Source organism: Gordionus sp. m RMFG-2023, chromosome 4 (assembly GCF_954871325.1).
Source record: "Gordionus sp. m RMFG-2023 chromosome 4, tfGorSpeb1-WG-v2, whole genome shotgun sequence".
In the NCBI taxonomy this organism is placed as follows: domain Eukaryota; kingdom Metazoa; phylum Nematomorpha; class Gordioida; order Chordodea; family Parachordodidae; genus Gordionus; species Gordionus sp. m RMFG-2023.
This window is the reverse complement of record NC_088778.1, coordinates 4956265-4974431: the sequence shown is the minus strand read 5'-3', so window position 1 is coordinate 4974431 and position 18167 is coordinate 4956265. Positions and strand designations below refer to the sequence as shown.

The window sequence follows — 18167 nt, the reverse complement described above, 5'->3', positions numbered from 1 at the left end:
CAATCTTACAGGGGGGGGGGGGGGGGCTAAAATTATCCTTTTATTATTCGTATTATTTAACAGTTAAATTTTGTCAAAAGATGCAGCCAGAGGTTACATTACGAACATTAGTGATAAGATAAATAGGAAATATAATAAAATATGGGCTGACAAAATATATAAAATAATGATCCTAGTGATGATTATCATATTTTTTGGGGTTAGGTGAGCCCGTTTTGTCAGCTTGTGTTTCGCCAAACTCCCTGCATTCTCTCATGATGGAATTACTATTTTTTTAAATATAGCGACACAATAATTAAAAGAATCACGAAATCGCATCATTTCCCTTGTTTTTCATATACCATATTTCTAACATTTGTAATTCGTCGAATTTGTTAAGCTAGGCTAATCAATCATTCAAATTCAAAGGTGTAATATGCTTACGAAAAAAAAGATGGACACATTTATTTAAGGATGCATAAAATTATCCAGGAAAACCCCTTTCTCTTATAGTAACCCGAACCGCATCTGATAACAAGTGGTGTGTACAGATTTATTCAAAAAAATAATCATTTATGATTCATTATCTTTCTTTGAGAACGTTTATTTTTGTGTTTAGATTTGTATTTGAAGACATTTCAAATCAAAACATGGAAACCTGGTCGAATCCAAAAACTGGGATATTTTTTTAAAAAAGGAAACCGGAAAGAGTATATAGAAACCGGAAGAACCAACCCCCCTTTTAGTTCCGGGTCCCTTAAAACATCGAATTCTATTTTCGAAGAAACAAATTCTCGATATCAAATCGATAAAAATGTTGATCAAGTCAGGGTACGATCTTTTCGTATCGATTTTCATGAAATATTGATTGATTTTATTTTTCGTAAAGAAAAAATATATAACTTGATTATCGCGCTATTCGACCCGATAGAACTCCGATTTCCCATCTGACCGGAAGAGTTGGTCAATTGAATATTATTATAATTGCAATTAAGGATAGTGGAATCGATTAGGATCAAATAATCCCTCAATAACACGGAAACCCCTTCCAGGTCAATCCTGAATAAATCGGGGCTATTTATAAGGACGCACGCTTGAGTTATATCCAAATTTTCGACGCTCGTCATATTTGCATTATGATGGGTACTCTGATCAATATTACCGGAAATGGCATGTTTGTCGATAACGAAATGGATCTATATACATTTTTTTTTTAAATTTATTTTTGCGTATGGTTATGGTCACTTAAATTACTTATATAATTTATTTATATAATGTATATAAGCCGTGATCCAACCGCCATTTTTTATCGAACCTAAACCGATAAATCATTTTCTATCCGAACTGGAACCTTATTTTATATCTGAACAGGAACCGATATTCGCTTCGGTTTGGATCTCTGGTTATAAGTGCTTGCGAAAATTTTATTTTCTAATTTTCGTAAAGACCTGCTGTTTTCCAGACGCCGCCAAAAAAATTGTTTTTAAATTCCCAGGGTAAGGGTACTATAATGGGTTGAAATAAAATTGCGGCAAAAACTTTCAATATAAATAAAAATTCGCTAAAAACTCAGGGCAATAGAGCATGGTTATAAACTTGATAAAGACCTGAGACGTTTCACGCATGCTCATATATATATTTTATTCAATTCCTATCATTTACCAGGTTGTAAAAGTTGTAGAGGTATAGCGGTGAAACGGGTTCATCTGTCGTGCGTTGGCATATGATTCTGCAAAGAGTGCCGCAGGCTTCAGCTTTTCCGTATTGAAAAAATATTTCGGAACTGAAAGGCAAGATACCTTTTTTTTAAAAAATAAAAATCTTTACGATAGAAAAAAAAAGACAAATGGAAAAAAAAAGTTTATGATCAAAAGTTTCAAATAAGAGAATACTTTCCTCCAGGATTTTCTAAATATATCTTTTATATTTATAAGTGACACTTGAATGTTTCAAACGCAAATAACGAATTAGAAATGGTATCTTGCAAATTGATCAAATTATCGCTTGGCGTTAGAAAGCATTTAAATGATTCTAGTTAGCTTTTTCATCCTAATTTATTCATGCATTTTTACCCGTTCTTTAATATATTGGGTTTTCTTCGCAAGAAAGTCGACAAAACCTACGGGTAAGACTATTAAGAAGGGGGGGGGGGGGGTGGGGGTGAACAAAAATCCCTTCCTAGTTGTTTTAATTATATGTAAATTAAATTTAATATTTTATTAAATGATTAAACAAAAAATTTTATCTTAAAATGGAATATTTTAGAAATTAATAAAATAAAACTACAGACATAATTCAAAAAAACCAATTATTTTTTCGCAACTTACGCTATAGTAAATGCGTTAATGTTCAAGCCTTGCCTTAATTAACGCTATCGATATCGAAATCAATGCTGATTCTTCATATGCTTTATACTGAATATTTTATAAAAAATGATTTTCTACTTTTTAAATTTTTTTTAATAAATACTTATAATACAATTTAGATATTATTTTTATAATCGTATAGCAAACATATCTTTTCCAAATTTTATGACAGCGTTATCATCCAAAGAGCTCCATATTTTTAAATTATAATTATTTATCGGCTTGATTTTGTATATAACGCACCGCTTGAACATAACGCGTGATTTGTTCAAACAGTGCGGTATTTAAAGCTATGTAAATCACAGCTGATTCTTGAGATCGATAATAACTTTTATAATACGTCCCAACATATCTATTTCAATTTTTTTCGCCGTTTCGCTCCATATTGCCTATTCAGTGGCCTGATTTTATAAATAACGCAGCATTCAATACCGCATCGTTTGCACAAATCGCGTTTACTGTAAATGAGGACTTAGTTATAACTTTGAATCTACGATATTAATATTTTTAAAAAAAGGTAACGTCAATTTAAAAGTAAGCCAAAGCGCAAAGTCTCCATTTGTGTACACTATATGCGGGCGATGTGAGTTGCTACATCGCATCCATTTTTTGCTCCAAAATGTAACTTCTATTACTTACTATTCTAGCAGTTATTCTGTGAAAAATAAACCCTATAGCTATCGGGCGAGCCTCGCCATCTTTTTTGTATAAGGTAATGAATCGCGCGAGGGGATTTCACTTTGTTTAAGAATGTTGTCAGATCGGTTAATAATGTTTTACTGAATGGGATGGATTGATAAGATTTTGGAAAGAGATTGAGCGTATGAATCTTTTTCTAAGGAATTTATTGCAAAGAAGACCTCATTCTCATTGAAATTTAACTATTGAGAATTGGAAGGAGAGGTTGAATCAAATAAATAAGAACCTGAGGGATATTTTGACCAAAAGAATTTTAATATGTTAATATTTATTTTCATTTGAATTTTTTTTGTGATTAGTTTGACTTTTTAATATATTTTAATATTTATCATTCATGGATATCTTTCATCATTAATAATTATTATGATGATGAAGATTGTCTTATTATGATTGGATAAGTTTACAACATTATTTTGAAGGTATATTTTAAAAAAATACGGAAGATGAATAAAAATAATTAAGATCAGTTATAATAAAAGATAAAAATTAGTATTTGTTGATCTTAAAGTGTTAATGATCAGTAACCTCAGCTCTAACACCTCTGGGAAATTTTGTTAATGCAGTTCCTAATTCTAGAAATAAATAAGTATCTGGCTAGTTGGCTTGAAAGTGGGTTGAGTGGATTATGATATTATTGAATACATTTGAATAAATGGCTGTTGATTGATTATTTAAATGCACTAGGTTTGGGAAGAGCTATAATAAATGATGTCAGCGAAGTCCGTCCCAGAGAAAGGACATTGTATTTTTCCATGGCGATGCACTTTTTATCTCACTAGTTTTGTAAATGGCCAGTGTTTTAGATATCATTTTTTTTTAACATTCAAATTTCAATATATATGGAAGATTTTTATTTGATAAGAATAGCCTAGGCAAAAATAACAATAATTCCATAAACCCCACTTCAAGCCAACTAGGCAGATACTCATTTATCTCTAGAGTTAGGATCTACAATAACATGATTCCGCAGAGGTGTCATGGTTCAGATTGCTGATAATTTAACAAGCCAAATACCAATTTTGACCTTTAAAATAATTGGTCGTAATTGTTTTTATCTGCTTTCCATATTCTTAATACACCTTTTTTGTAAACGTGTCGTCCAACCATTAAAATAATTTTTATATAAATGGGACCTCTCCTAAAGAAGTTATAATTTGTATGTGATCGACGTCTGACTTTTTTTTTATTTTCCAAAAAAGTACCTTAGTATTACTATTTATTTACTAAACAACGGCTCAACCTTTTAGAATTTGAGATTAATAAAATCGATTATTTGTAATCGTTTTCAATTTCACCGAAACCAATATATCTTAGTCCGATATCAAATTTTCCAAAGAAGCCACGAGTCTGCTTTTAAGCTACCGCTACTAAATTTTTAAAGTATCACAGCTATAACCATCAAAGTTATAACCATAAAGCTATAACTCGAGTCTCATATTTTAAAATACGATAAAAAGTTATGATAATAATTTGTTTTTCCATATATTGTTTATTTTATTTTTTGATATAATTATACTTTTGTGCTTATATATGTAAATCTTAATACCAATTAGAGAAATTGTCTTATTTAACTAACAATTTTTTGTTTTGTTTATACTGTCGACCAAACTGATTGAGGTATTAAACTAGATTCATAAATATATTAAGATTTTAATTATTTAGCTTCTATATCTATTTTTTAAAAAAAACCTAATAGAACATATATAAATCGTTAAATTGTAATCGCGATTCAAAATCCAACATTTAAGACTCAGCCTAAAGCATGCCGTTATAGTTTTGTTTTATTTTGCTTATAACTAGTTTTTTTTCTGTTTATTGGCTGGAAAAATTGATTGACGAATTAGTAAGTAAAGTACTAATCAGGTATTGCATCTTATCGCACTTTGATATTCGGTGCTTCATAATTTACTTTTTGGAATGAAGTTAATCCTGACAATTCTTTCTTATTTTGCCAAATAATACGTTTCTCTTTAAAAAATTATAACTCGGCTTCCTTTGGGGGGGGGGGGGGGGTTACCAGATCCGATTATGGAATTAATAAATATTAATCATGCAGCAAATTTTAACGCAAACCAGTTTTAGTTCTTCTATAAATATATATATCCCATTCTAGCATGATGGCAATGGCAGTTCATTTTTCTTCTTATTTTGTTATAACCCTTTTCCTTCACGTTTTACTATTTACAGAACGAATTTAATATACAATTAAACATTAATAAATTTATCAGAAGAATTAATATTCCCATCGCTTTTTAATGGTTAGGTTTGCCAATATAATTTTTTTCTTTATACTGGCTACCTATACAGATTAAAGCATTCATAAAAATTAAAACTAATAAAGCATAAAATATTGGCATAGATTTTAGGATTAGTGCTTCTAATTGTTCAACCATCTTTAATAAAGATTATATAAAGATATTTATAAAACGCCAAATAAAAATCCATAGGCGAGACCCAGCTAAAGACCGGTCAGGCAAATGGGGAAGCCAAAGGTCCCCCTTCTCCCAAAAAATATTCGTAACACCCCCCGTTAGATAAATTCTGGTTACACCATAGAGAAACATGAATGCCAAGAATGAAATTTAAAAAAAAAAAATAATTCAATCGTAATTTAAACCGGTATTAAGTGAAGCGCAAGAAAATAACCACTCCCCGAATATTTTAAGCAAAGAATCCCGACTACATAGAGTATTAGAGTCCTTAATTTCCTCCCTTATGTCTTCTCCGTTCTTTTCTATTCGGTCTATAGGCTCGTCAAAATCTCCCGCAACGTTTCCTACCTTTCCGCTATAATGATTAAGGTCAGTTTGCGGATTTTGGTTATCGGGACCTATGGGTATTGTAGTAATATAGTTGTGGCGCTTCGTAGATATCACCAACGGGGAAGCGGTGTTTAATTGGTAACACAAATCAGCTTTGGGATTCAAATTGGTCTGATTTGGCATGCTCGTGTGAGGTCTATTAAAGTTGGAAGCGGTGGATGAAGTATTGTGCAACTTATCTTTTTGATACGATTGAGAAGAAGGGTTATTGATAATGAGGTTATTGGAGGATTGGTTAGATGATTGGTTGCTGGGTGAGTTGGATGATAGGTTGGAAGAAATTTGTTTGGGTAAAGCATCTAAATAAATGATTGATATTACATTATTCCATACCCTTTATTTCTTTAAACATAACTAATAATTATTGAAAGTAGAACCGGGCACATTTAATTTTTTTTTGGCCAGATAAAAAAAATTAAATACAATTTTAGAAAACTGACTAATCGCTTTGTCTTAAACCTCGCTCGGTCCAAAATTGACCGGCCCGAGCCAGGCAGGGCTTCAACCCGAACTTGAACAGAGCTCTAATTGAATTCATGAAAATTATAAGAGACTCGAAGGAGACATATATTATTATTTTAAAAAAAACCTTTAGAGCTGGCTGCCAAATTCGCGTTCTTTTTCTTAGCGGGAGGTGTTGGAGATTTAGTACGAATTGGAACTGTGGCGGAGGCGTGTATGTTAGTTCCGGTTGAATTCGTTATAGGTTCTTGATCGCAACCTATTGTATTTGATGTATATATATATCATAGCCTATATTTTTTTGTTCCTTCTCCCTAAATTTCCGGTTAATCATTTAATTATTCTCAAAATAGATTCATTTCCGAACTATGGAAATTAATGGCGACTCTTCAAGTCTAACAAAAAAAAATCAGTAATCCGATTCAGGAGTTGAAAAGATCTGGAATACTAAGTTGGGTTATTAAAATTTAATGATTTTTTTAAAATTCCTCACGGGCAAGCAAAACAAAACACCAAGTAAGTTTAATGTAGTTACATAATATAAAATGTTATCAATTTTCAATAGTTTACATATGAAAACTTTAATGGATTATTTTTTCTTTCTTTCCTTTCTTTCTTTCTTTCTTTCTTCCCTTTCTTTAATAACGTCATTTGACACCATGAGAAATAGAAAATCAAATTACAGAAGAAAAACAACGAATTGTTCACCTAAAAATATGTCTACAATTTTAGAAATCCCGGTCAAGAACCGCAAAAATATGAGAGAACACAAATGCAAATGATTCCATACGAATGTCTGCTCCAGTGGGTTATTGCTTTTGCTCATTAAATTACTCGCGCTGACGTTATTAAAATTATCGTAATTAGAATCCTTTTTGAGGTTGGAATTATTATTATCATTCTTGGTATGGGAAGCTAAGAAGGAATTTGAGATCTGGAAATGAGGGAAAAGTAATTGCAAATCTTTCGCCCAATCCTTTACGCTCATACTCGTCGAACTATTGCTAGGTTGGTGTCGGCAATAATAGAGCCAAGTATGAAAGCATATGTGTTGAGGAGAACCTATCGTTCTCAGCATCTTAAACCAATATTGGGCTAGCACGTCGAAGTCCATAGGAGATGAAGTTTGAGAATCTTTTTTTTTGAAATATTTTTTTTTTAAAAAAAAGAAATTAGTTTACAAACAATAATAAATAAGAGAAGGAAAAAGAAGATGAAAAATCAGATATAATTTATTCTATGATTGTCCTCACCAAACTTATACAAGTTTCTTCTTTAGAAACATCACAGATCCCAACTCATCTATTTAATCTTTTTTCCTTAATATACTCTTTTGTTAAGTCTCCAAGCTTAGAGATGACCTAAACATTTGGCTAAGCCATTTTGAAGTTGGGAAATTATGTGATTAAACAATACTGCTTAATTTTTCTTGCAATTTCTTAACCAACCAAACCATTCAAGAAGATGTTTGAGTCTGCTAAACTCCCCCCCCCCCCCCGACGTAAGATTTGAACGGATTTCTAGAAAAAATCTGACATTTGTCTTGTAACCGATCCAAAGTTTAAAAAAACAGATCAGAAGTGGCAATCATATTTATATATACCTGTTTGAGATTTTAAGAGTTGTCGGCTCAAGTAAAGGTTGCAAACGCTCCATTGCTCTATGAGAGGTAGATACCTAAATTTCCAAGAAGTCTTGCAAAATTGTTTAAGAGTATTCCAAAATATGGGGGCCGGAAAATAGTGGGAACCCGATCGTATCCAAACGTCGAACAAGGTTTTTAGTGCTTGGTTCCCTACCAAATTACCCAGCGTTATGTATTCTGTCATAAAATAAAATTTATTAACAAAAGCATTTCATAAGTATTATGACAACCTAACTGCCTTATCTTAACTAGGGCTGCTACTAGCTACCCATTATCGTTAATATTTATTTTTTTTACAATAATGAAGATGAAAAATAAAACTCATACCAGGATTCATCGAATCTTGATTAATATTCAATATTGTATCGTTGACACGAAGCAACCATAAAAGTACGTGTTCCCATAATTCGGGAGTTAAAACCTTAAAGCTAGAATTAAATATGGAATCCGCGGACGTTTCCGTGAGACTATTGATTATCAATAAAATTTGGATGCAGGCCATGGCTTGATATCCCAAATTTTCGGTGCCTTATTTAATATTGTATTATTTATTTATTTTTGTAAGCGATTTTTTAAATATATTTAAATAAAATGATTTTAACAAAACTATAAAAAATCTCCACTAGGAGAGTAGTTAACTAGTTTTGAAAGTATAAATTTAATATCTAATCCTCAATAAAACCCCAAAAATCATAAGAGGGTGGAGGAGGCATAATGATAAATAAAACTTTCGAATCAAATTTAAAATACTCGTATCGATGATCCGGGGCAAAAAGGCGTTGTAGAGTTGGTCCAATATCTTTTGGCCGTAAAGATCAGGGTCGTGTATGATTGATTGAGGCACGTTCGGGGATTTTGTGTCTGATTTGAGCACCGAAAGCCAATTGTAATAAATTTGTATAATTTCGTTTATCGTTTCGTACCTGTCAAAGGAGAGGGAAAGACCATAGCCAAAAAACTTAAAGGAACGGGGGTGGGTGTAAAGAAGGATGAATGAGAGATATAGCTATACATATGCTCATTGTCAGATCTAAAGCTCAGAAAACCCGATTTTTAAAAAATATGGTCAAGGCTTGAAAATGGCGAAAATTTATAAACTCGACTCTCTTAAGGTCATATAAAATTGCAAATATTGTGTTTTTATGAAAAATTTTCAAGAGAAGGAATGTAATTATTAAAAATTAAATTAGTGCTGAGAAGATCCAGCAATTTTTTAACCGATCGCGGTCCGATCTGATATTTTTCGATATAATCATACAAAACCGATCAAATCGTTGCAGATATAAACATTGATTTTGATTTGCCATTTATCCCTTGACCCAATGTAATACTAATAAATTAATCAATATTTTCTATGCAAAATTGTAAACTTACGGGCAAAAGCAAGAAATATTTTAAAATATTTCGTTTATCGTGGACAAGGTAATATTTGGTACATTGTCTTATAAAATGGGCAATACTATGAGAAAGATACGTTTGAGGGCTAATCTCCCCTATAGATACATCTCAGCCCCGAATCCTCAAACGAAATTTAATTGCAATTTTCAAAAAAAAATGGGTTACAACAAACGATATATGTATTTAAATTCACTATCCTTTCTTGCATGGCACATATTATACTGAATATTAGTTAATTCATAAAAGTGATATGATTATTAGGACACCCTATTATGGTTAGTTAAAACAGGCATGTGCGGTGACCTGCATAAAGGAGGAGGCAATACAAGGTTCGAAGAAAATTTTGCCAACACCCGGTAAAATCCAACTTATAAAGCTTAAGGTTAGGGTAGAATTATATACAAGGTTCAACTTTCATTTCTCACTTCGCGGAATTAAATAAATGAAAATATGATTTTATTCGCGCCTTATTTATACACATATTTTATATATTTTTAAAAATTGAATCCGACATTTTGAATCCCTCCCCCTTCCTTAGGTTTTATGGGAATCGTTACTAGTGCCCACCCCGGCCCGAAATTTTTTTTTGTCCCTAAAAGAATAGTTAATCTGGGAGTGCACCTACGTGTCATCATTCCCTGCACAATACTGAGAATGAAAAATAAATTCATAAATTTGAAACAAATTTTTCTTAGCCCTATTGTATTAAGCGTCTATTCGCCCATTACCTTTAAATTTTTAAAACTCCATAGGCCATAAAATTACTCACTCTACAAGAGATGCTTGGAAAAAAAAAGATTATAATTATGGGTTCCCTTTTGGGAATACTATCTATATTTTTTTTAAAAAAAAATCAATAACTAACTAACTAGTGATCAAAAAAATGCTAAAATGCTGCGTTTATAATTATTTCAAATCCTTAAATTTTTTAAAAGGCTCCGATTAGAAAATTTCGAATTCTGTTACGACATATATATATGTAAGCGTCATGAGTTTTTTCTAAAAATCGGATTTTACCGGAAATATATCATGTTTGGAATACCTATCTTATGAATTGTAGACAATTGTGATGTTAATCTTTGAGGCCGTATTCATGGTGGATCCGATCCGACACGATTTAACAGCTGATCGATTTTTAAAATATGTTTATGAGATAAATTTTTTTTTAAATATCATTAATTTTTTCTTTACTTCTATACATGATAATAACCTAGGAAATATTGGTTTTAATAAAAAAAAAATAGATTCTCATAAACCGATTTTAAAAATCGACCAGCTGTTAAATCATGTCGGATCGGGTCCACTATGAATGCGGCCTGAGTCATTTATCATTATTGTAAAAAAAATATCGTGGAAAATCTAATATAAATTATAATTAAGTTTGAAAGTTCATGATAAAATTATCCGAAATTCTTAGGGTAAGTATGTATTCCAAACATGATGGAATACATTTTCAGTAAAATCAGATTTTTTTTTAATTTAAAAAAAAGGCGCAAAATATGATTTAAAGTTGAAAAAAATAACACACTGCCGAAAAAATCACAATATAAAATATAATTAGTCAACGATGACATCGGTTTTTTTTGAATAAAAATGATAAGAAAGACCTTAAATGTCATTTTTTTCTCATCATTTCAAAAAATTTCCCTTATAGAATATAAGGAAATATAGATTCTTTTTATAAAAAAAACAAAATAATCACCCTCCCCCTTTTTTCATCTCAACAGCGATTGTTTAGCGAAGCAAATAAACGCAAAAATAAATTCATAAAATGTAATAAAGATAAAGCGTAAATTCGCGATTAAGTTTTATACAAGTAGTAGACTAAAAAATATTATCAATTCACGAGCTAATTTTTGTAACGTAACGCTAGCGATTTTTAATATTAATAATAACAATATGTTCCTTAAAATGTAACCTTTTAATGCCCCTCAGTATTAAAGATAAGTTGAGATAGATTTTTCTTATTATGTAAGTTATTTTATGGATCTTAACTCTTATCTTATCTCTTATAAAAATTAAAAAAATTTTTTCTAAAAAGTAATATATAAATGTGAATTATTATAAATATCCCCTATTTTTAACTATACTATAAATATATATAATATTAATTTGTATAATTAATATCCATTTTATAAAATTTAAATATTATACAAGTTAATTATATTGAATATTTGAATAAAATAAGAAAAAAATCCTTAGATATTTTAAGGGGGGGGGGGAGGTATGGCTAGAGTGTGTTGTCCCCTTTGGAACTTTTCTGAAAAATATTTATTTTTTTAAGTTTTAAACTTTATTTGGGGCAAAAAAAGATTTGGGGAAAAAGAAGGGGGGAGGGGGTGGGTTCAGAACTCAAAAGGAATTATTTACATATTGTATTGTATCATACTTTCCAATTTATCTCTCTGAAAGGAAATTTTAGATATCCTAATGAATGTAATAGCAAGATTATAAATATTATGAGAAACTTTAATTTAATTTCAAAAAATAATTATATAAGTTTAGTGTTTAGAGAAATATAAAATATATTTATGATTTATTAAATTTAAAAAAAAATAATTGTTTATATTTTATTTATGATAAAATCTACATTTAAGACTAATAACTAGTGTTGTTAAATAGTGATTTGGGTCAATTTAAAAAAACGGCCTGATTAAGATTATAACCAAAATAACATTTTGTGAGCCTAATTATTTTGCTCATAGCTGACAAAGACATCTATTTGCCAAATCTCGATGATTACATAGATTGGGCTGTTTTGAAAAATTTACACAAATTGGGCTTTTTAATAATACTACTAATAATACTATTTCAATATAATATCATTTTTATTTTATAAGAATTAAAGAATAATAATAATATGTCAATAGAAAATTTAGGTAAAAAAATGACTAATTTATATGATACTCAGTCAATTTTTTAAAATTAAATGTTGCTGTATCATATCTCCATTTGGGGTGGGTTATAACTTTAATATGCTTCTCACACTCACCTCCATAATTATAGCCATAATTATAGCACTGGGAACAATATTAAACCAAAATACATTTAGATAAAAGGTACACTTTAAAAAACTCAAAAAAGACAAAAGTGCCCTTATTAAAAAAAACTAAAAGTAAAAATAAATATAGCAAAAGTACATTGTAAAAATAACTATCAAAAATGAAAACAGATTTAGGTAAATTGCAACAAAAATGTTATAGTAAAAATAAAATCAATCAAAAAAATTAAAATCGAAAAAATATTGAATAGTTTTAGATTTTTTGGTTTATTTTTGATCTCAGCCCCACATAAATTTATTATGGCAAATAGAATAATTTGAAAAGTAGGTCCCCATACAAACACAATCTTATTATATTTAAATTATTGATGTGGTTTTAAATATAACTCAATTCTTTTTGATGTTAAAACATCTTTCAATATTTAATTAAAAAAATTTTTATTGTAAGTTAAGTCACATAAAAAATTTTTAGTAAACTATTTACTTCCATTATCCATAAAATTTGAGTATTGTCCTGCAATATAACCTTATTAATTTTGTTATTCCTAAAAGCTTTCAATATATTTTCAAGGTAAACTATTGATTCATCATTCCCAATAATATTTAACAGCTTTAAAAAAGATTAATATAGCCTTTTTTAGCTTTAAAAAAACCTTTTGCACAGAGTTATTAGGCTCTACATTCACTCTCAAATAAGCTTTTAATGTCCCGTGAGCCATATGATTTCTTTGGTATGGTAACACTATTTCGAATTTTTAAATATTCTATGTTTTGTCTGGTAATCATTTTTAAATTTATATAATAATAATATATATTATATGTATATATTACTAATAACATTAAAACACAAAAAATATATATATAGAACCATAATATTTAGATAAATTTATATATCTATTCTCTTAAGGATCCTACCTTTTTGTGAAACTTCCCATTTCGTTGCACCCACCATTATTCCCTTTTATTTCTGCGGATCTTGTCATTTCAGCACACCTATCATTATTCCCTTTTATTCCTGCGGATCTTGTCATTTCTGCACACCTATCATTATTCCCTTATATTCCTGGGGTTTATTTTGTATTACTCAGTAAAAATCAAAATAATTCAATAAAATAAACTATACATTGTTCACTATTTTTATCGTATCAAAGGATCAATACAATGATATTTTTATAATTTACATAAATTTATATATCTACTCTTAATGATTCTTACCTTTAAAAGCTAATCATTTAGTCTTCGTACAATATGTCCTACTATTCCTGTTAATTATTCCTAAAGATCCTACCTTTTTTAAAGCTCCGGATGAAATTATAATGGCAGTGTTAATATATTACTACCAAGGTTTTAGAACATCTTTCTGGCATCATAAACTTTTAATTGAGCTTAAAACAAAGTTTAAAAAAATATTAATATTTTTTCCTCGTGGTTTAAAATATAATGGCAGTATCAATTTATTATTAGACAGAAGTTTTAAAATATCTTTCAAGTATCAAAAACTTTAGGACTTAAAACAAAATTTAAAAATTTTTTTATTTTTACCTCGTGGAATATAATATAATGCCAGTTTAACGGTTTTAGAACATCTTTCTACTATTAGAAATTTTAACTAGGATAAAGAAAATTTTTTAATGAATTTTCATAAATATTTTTTCCCTCAGCCAATAAAATATAATGGCAGTGCCAATTAATCATTAGAACCAAAAGTTTATGAACATAGTATCAAAAACTTTTCAAAGTCCCTAAAAATTTTAATATTTTTTTCTCATAGAGTAAAATATTTTAATAGCAGCGCCAATATATTACTAGAACCAAAGGTTGTGGAACATCTTTCTGGTATCAAAAACTTTTAACTAGGTTAAAACAAAATTTAAAAAATTTCATATTTTCTTCCTCGTATATAATGGCAGTACCAGTTTATTATTAAATCCAAAGGTTTTAGAACCTCTTTCTAGTATAAAAACTCTAAACTAGGATTAAAACAAACTAGTTTAATTTTCTAATTATTTTGTTGACCCAGCCAGTAGACTCAATAACTCATCTGGCCCATTGATCAGATCGGATCTGTGACTAAATAGATTGGCTCGGGTTTAAGATCGTTTTCGTTTTTTCGGCTTAAAACTTGTTAGGTTTTTGGCCAAGCTATCCAGCAATTTAATAACAGTACTGGATACATTTCGCCCTCTAAAACTTTTACCTACCCCCTCCCCCCTAAATTGCGCTTTTCATTATTCATTACACTTTTTGATTATAATGGTAATCCCTTCATGAATTTAAAAAGAATAGCTTAAAATATTAATGCTTTAATACCAAAAATCAAAAGATTGTAAAAGTAAAATAATTTTTTAAAACTAGATTCAACCCGAATCGGGGTCAATAAAATTATCGATTTTGGGTCGGGTCCAAAAAATGAACCCCAACTTTGGGTAGAAGGCAAAATAAGGACAGGAATTTAAAGTTGGGTTCATGAATCATGGCGTTTTAACAACACTGCAACTCATTTAATTTTTCACCATTTTCGCTTCTAATTCTGTTAAATAATATAAGGAATATATTTTTTTGTACCGATTAAAATATAATAATATATCTAAAACACTTGAGTGGTGAATCGAACCTACGATATTTTATTTTAAATAGGGTTTCAGTTTTCACAACCTGCTCAAAATGAAAGCTTTAAAAAAACAATTTAACATTGCTCATACAAGATATTTGATCAAAATTGGAAAATCTTTAGTGGTGTTGTTAAAAAGCCCTATTTGGGTCGATATTTTAAAACGGCCAGGTTAAGATTTTAGCTAAAACAATATTATGTAAGCATCGAGATTATTTAAGCATTTAAAATCTTTAGGCTTACATAATGTAGAAAGAAAGAAAGAAAGAAAGAAAGAAAGAAAGAAAGAAAGAAAGAAAGAAAGAAAGAAAGAAAGAAAGAAAGAAAGAAAGAAAGAAAGAAAGAAAGAAAGAAAGAAAGAAAGAAAGAAAGAAAGAAAGAAAGAAAGAAAGAAAGAAAGAAAGAAAGAAAGAAAGAAAGAAAGAAAGAAAGAAAGAAAGAAAGAAAGAAAGAAAGAAAGAAAGAAAGAAAGAAAGAAAGAAAGAAAGAAAGAAAGAAAGAAAGAAAGAAAGAAAGAAAGAAAGAAAGAAAGAAAGAAAGAAAGAAAGAAAGAAAGAAAGAAAGAAAGAAAGAAAGAAAGAAAGAAAGAAAGAAAGAAAGAAAGAAAGAAAGAAAGAAAGAAGAAGAAAGAAATACAAAGTCTTTTCTTAGGCGTGCCCAAATATAAATTCATGTTAATTTTTTTTTTAAATAAAAATGTTATGTATATAATAAAATAAACGATCGACATTTTTAGTAAAATTCTCTATCTGGGGATTTTATTTTCAAAAAAAATCTTGTATTATTTTCATTTTTTTTTTGGCAAAGGATACAGAGGTCCTTTTTTATATATTTTTGTTTGAAAAAATTCAATATTCACTTATTAAAAAAAATTCTTGTTTAATTGCATTTAATTTTGTTGAATTTCCTTTCTTTCTATTATTTAATTAATATTTATCGCTATATTTTATAGAACTTAGATAATTCAATTTTATGATTATTTATCCATCCATATTTGTTTTAAATCACTAAATAAAAATAATCGTCATCTCATTTTTATAGGGTAGAATTAAAATATATTGTATTTATATTTCACCATCCAACATTTTGGATTGCCCCTTGGTAGTTTTTGTTAAAAGGCCCGATTTTGGGGTCGATTTTTTAAATATTTGGTTTTAAAGTATATGGCCCGGCCCGGATATTTAAAAAAAATATTTTTTTAAACCCAGCCGGGCCAAGGAATATTTAGGCCTGATTAAGATTTTAACTAATATTATGTAAGCATCGAGGTTTGGCAAATCGATGTCCAAATATTTCAGCCAGCTATGACCAAAATCTTTAGGCTCACATAATGTTATATTGGTTATAATATTAATTGGGCCGTACTCGACCCAAATCAGGCTTTCTAACAACACTACCCCTTGGACACAACTGGCTATAATATTTGGATAATGTCTTTCTATTTTTAATTATATTTATGTAAATGATATGGTAAGGATATTTTAATTATAGTCGTCTTAAATATCATGTGTTTCTTAGTGTTTCGGATAATTTAAAAAAAAATTTCTTAAGATTTTATTTGGGCTAGTCGGGGGCCTTGAACTATTATTAAATATTCACCATTTTGCCCCAATAATATTTCGCATTAGCTACTAATTTAATGTAATTTTTTCCTAAAACATATGTTTTATATTCGGGTTGACAACCGAAATAAATTAATATCACTTAGTTTGAGGCCAGGCCTTAAACCAAAAAAAAATATTCTCTTGAATTCACAGCTGTTTGCAAAATGATATTGTATTTAGCAAATTTATTAATTTCGCTTTCTTTGCGATAGGCTTTTAAAATTACCCTATACTCCTAACCCAAAATATCTATTATTAAATCCTTAACAGTAAAATTGGCCAATTAAAACATGCCCCTAAAATTTAAAAAAAATTAACAATAAAAATGTTAACTATTTATTTATATAATTGTAATCAGGAATTTTAAATGTAGAATTTTATAATATTAAAATAATATTTGACAAATGGTATTCCAAATGGATTGGGCAGTAAATAAGGAAAATGAAAAAAATCCAAATATTGATACTCCATTCAAAATAATTTCAAAAAAATATTAAATTTAAGTTAGACCTCCGCGGAGTGATGTCATTCATCAAGCAACGCGTAGCGCGATTAACAAAATGCATAACCCTAAATTATACCGCTTAGATATCGTTCAGCAATAAATTAAGTGTCATTTGAGCGAAATCGCGTTATTTTAAGCTTACCTACAATCGTGCCCTAAAATTGCTTGTTTTCTTCCTATATCTTACAATGACTTCGCTCGTCCTAATTTTTTTTACCCCGTTTAAATGGAAAGAGATAGCAGCTTGAACTATTATCAGTTTGCAAAAAAAATAATCAAAAAATTTTTTAAGTTTTTTTATGTTTTGAAAGAAGAAAGATTTTTGAACAAATTTTATTTTTAAAATTACCAAAATCTTTTATAAGTAAAATCTTTTGTGATTTTCGTGTACAAATAAAACTATAATTTTTAAATTAAAAATTTATACATTTTCAATGTTTTCGTTATTCAATCGCTTTTTGATTATATATGTCCTATGGGGATTCGGAATTTTTAAATCCTTTATCGAGGGCGATTTAACCAGAAATGTATTCTAGCATGTGTAAAGTATTTACCCTTTGATCTCAGCCAATTTTGCCATGAACTTTATAGAACTACTCCTATTTAATATTAATTTTTATATGGATAAATTAAAAAATAGTAAAATGTCTATGGCTGAAATTGGCTGAAATTTATAAGGTAAATACTCTACACGTGCTAGATTACATTTCCGGTTTCGGATTTTAAAATTTTTTAATTTCAAATCCCCACGGATTCCATATCCCAGAACGACATATATAATAAATTTTTAAACGAAATTTAATAATATTTTTAAAAAAAAAAACTAATAATGATTAAAAATTAAATACTAAATGCTAAATTGAAATTTCCCAAAATTTAAAATTTGTATTTTTAAAATAAATTATTTATAAAAAATAGTTCAAACTTTTAATAGTTTTATATTTATAAACCCTTGTGAGACCTATCTTCCTATTTCCTATAGTTAGCTTGAATGAATAGTTTAATTTAAGAAAATTAGGTTAGTGAATGAACTAATAATCTAAACTTTCAGTTCAAGGTTTCAAATCAAATAGGA

At 29.0% G+C, this 18167-nt stretch overlaps 1 protein-coding gene across 1 annotated transcript in view; it reads right to left on the bottom strand.

The window, feature by feature from the left end:
* LOC135927870 (ral GTPase-activating protein subunit beta-like) overlaps positions 1-13107 on the bottom strand; it is a 36709-nt gene extending 23602 nt beyond the window's left edge. Inside the window, exons 1-10 of the mRNA XM_065464097.1 lie at positions 13026-13107; positions 12857-12982; positions 8724-8931; positions 8301-8501; positions 7932-8150; positions 7037-7462; positions 6456-6587; positions 5662-6165; positions 1642-1778; positions 883-1175 (exon numbers count right to left, since the gene is read on the bottom strand). Of these exons, the coding sequence (XP_065320169.1) occupies positions 883-1175; positions 1642-1778; positions 5662-6165; positions 6456-6587; positions 7037-7462; positions 7932-8150; positions 8301-8501; positions 8724-8931; positions 12857-12982; positions 13026-13091 (2312 nt within the window). The 5' untranslated portion in view covers positions 13092-13107. The remainder of the gene's footprint in view (positions 1-882; positions 1176-1641; positions 1779-5661; positions 6166-6455; positions 6588-7036; positions 7463-7931; positions 8151-8300; positions 8502-8723; positions 8932-12856; positions 12983-13025) is intronic.
* Positions 13108-18167: the final 5060 nt, after the last annotated feature.